We start from the raw sequence: 2359 nt of genomic DNA, 5'->3' as shown, positions 1-2359 counted from the left end.
TACTACCTTTCTGGGCCTTGAAAGTAGTAATTACATTGCAGTATTTGGGTGGTCAGGTGGCTCTCGGATTTCATAAAAAATATCTTAATTTTTGTTCCGAAGATTAACGAAGGTCTTACGGGTTTAAAACGACATGATGAGGTTAAGTAATTAACGACATAATTTAAATTTGTGGGTAAACTAACCCTTTAAGCACATCTATGTTTTTGTATGAATACTATGTGAGAGTAAATCAGTTGATCTCCCAGCTGTATGTTCTTCTCCCTTGATGCTGCCAGTCTTGGAAAGAGTCAACATGTCAAGTGTATAAAAAGGCAACATAGATTGTAGCACGTCTTTATTATGGAGCCTCCAGGAGGGACTGTGTTTCAGTGAGGAGCAGTTCAGAGCTGCTGGAGAGACAAATAGCATCTTCAGAGATCTTTGTGGTTACTAATTTTTTATGTGAAGGAAGTTAATGAAGGAATATGAAGGAAGTTGGATGTTTCTTTCAGAATGAATCTTACAGCTGTGAACCAAACTGATGACTGGCAGGAATATTCCTGTCCAGAGAGATCTGTTTCTTTCTCTGTCTATGTGATTCTGTATGTGGCAGCAGCAGCTGTGGCTCTTCTGACTGTGTGTGGAAACCTGCTGGTCATCATCTCTGTTAGTCACTTCAAGGAGCTCCACACTCCTGCTAACATCCTCATCCTCTCTTTAGCTGCGTCTGATCTGCTGGTCGGAGTTTTTGTGATGCCATTTTATTTGTCTTGCCTCATAGAGTCATGTTGGATTTCTGGACAAGAGATGTGCTCGGTTTTTAAATTTGTTACTTTTCAAGCAACAAGCGTGTCTGTTCACACTGTGGCTCTAATAGCAGTTGATCGGTTTCTGGCTTTACATTCTCCTTTTTTTTACTCAGAGAACATATCACCCACTGTGATCTGCATAGCAACTTTATTTAACTGGCTGTTTTCACTCCTTTATAATGTCACTATTCTCTTCATTAATGGAAATTTCTCTGTCATGTGTCCAGCAGAATGTGTTTCTACTTTAGATGGGGTTTCATCCCTCATTGATCTCCTGGTTGTGTTTCTTATGCCATGTACACTCATCATAATATTATACACTCATGTTTTTGTCATTGCTAGGAAACATGTGACTGCTATAAGAGCCCTTCAGGTTCACAACAGCAAAGAATCCTCTAAAAACAGAGTCAGTGACAAATCAGAGCGAAAAGCTGCGAAACTGCTGGGGATTCTGGTCTTTGTGTTTCTCCTGTGTTTACTGCCATATTATATTTGTTCTGTAGTGATTCCATATAATAGTGCTGACTTGTTTTATGTCAGAGATGTTACTGTAATAGTTTTCTTACTTAACTCCACCATTAATCCCATAATTTATGCCTTATTCTATCCCTGGTTTATGAAAAGCTTAAAATTTATTTTCTCATATAAAGTGTTTAATAAAGACTCCTCTCTGATGAATGTGCTGTAAGTCGTTGAATGTAAGACCAATTTGTTTGGCTTTTCTTCCTGACTGTGAAGACATGTATGTTGTTGTATTGTGGGGTGCTTTTTTCAACACTTATTGTAATAAAAGGAATTGATGAATATAATAAACATGTACTTATGTAATTAGTGTTAGTGCTTGATATTGCAAACTGGTAATTCTTATATTATTTTAACGTATTACAAAAAGTTAATGTAATAAACATTTTAAATTATTTTGTTTATTGTTGTAATATTTTTTTTATACATACATATATTATCTGTGATTGCATTCTTTCAAAATATTATTAAAGTGCATTTCCAGTAAATAATATGTTATGGTGAAATCAGGCATTATGATGACTAATATACATTATATTCAGTCTTAGTTTAATAATGTAAATAAACCTCTAAATACGTTAATTTTGTCCCACACACTTAACATGTAAATATAATGGATCCCTTGCACAGCCAAGTCTCTCTCAGTTTGGAAGCGAACAGATTGAAAAGACAATATAAGTGAGGGTCGTGAATGACTTTTCCCATTTATGACATTTGACTGCAATTTCATGTCATGTAAAGCTTTTTTTATTGTAGCCAACCGAATCCTAGCTCATAACTCATAACTTAATTTTTATGTAAATCAACAACATTAAAATGTAGCTTTTTGTACTTCATGATAGAATATCTAAACAAGCATTCATTGGGGAAAAAAATCGCTATTCAGGTTTCAATGTACACTCACCGACCACTTTATTAGGTACACCTGTCCAACTGCTCGTTAACACTTAATTTCTAAGCAGCCAATCACATGGTGGCAACTCAGTGCATTTAGGCATGTAGACATGGTCAAGACAATCTCCTGCAGTTCAAACCGAGCATCAGTA

At 35.7% G+C, this 2359-nt stretch overlaps 1 protein-coding gene across 1 annotated transcript; it reads left to right on the top strand.

The window, feature by feature from the left end:
• Positions 1 to 495: 495 nt before the first annotated feature.
• On the top strand, positions 496 to 1479 carry LOC130103198 (trace amine-associated receptor 13c-like). Its single transcript, XM_056269404.1, has one exon. The coding sequence runs from the start codon at positions 496 to 498 to the stop codon at positions 1477 to 1479; it is 984 nt and encodes a 327-aa protein (XP_056125379.1).
• The last annotated feature ends 880 nt before the right edge of the window (positions 1480 to 2359 follow it).

Source organism: Rhinichthys klamathensis, unplaced genomic scaffold, assembly GCF_029890125.1.
Source record: "Rhinichthys klamathensis goyatoka isolate OS25496 unplaced genomic scaffold, OSU_Roscu_1.1 h1tg000281l_1, whole genome shotgun sequence".
Lineage (NCBI taxonomy): Eukaryota > Metazoa > Chordata > Actinopteri > Cypriniformes > Leuciscidae > Rhinichthys > Rhinichthys klamathensis.
This window is presented reverse-complemented; position numbering and strand designations above follow the sequence as displayed.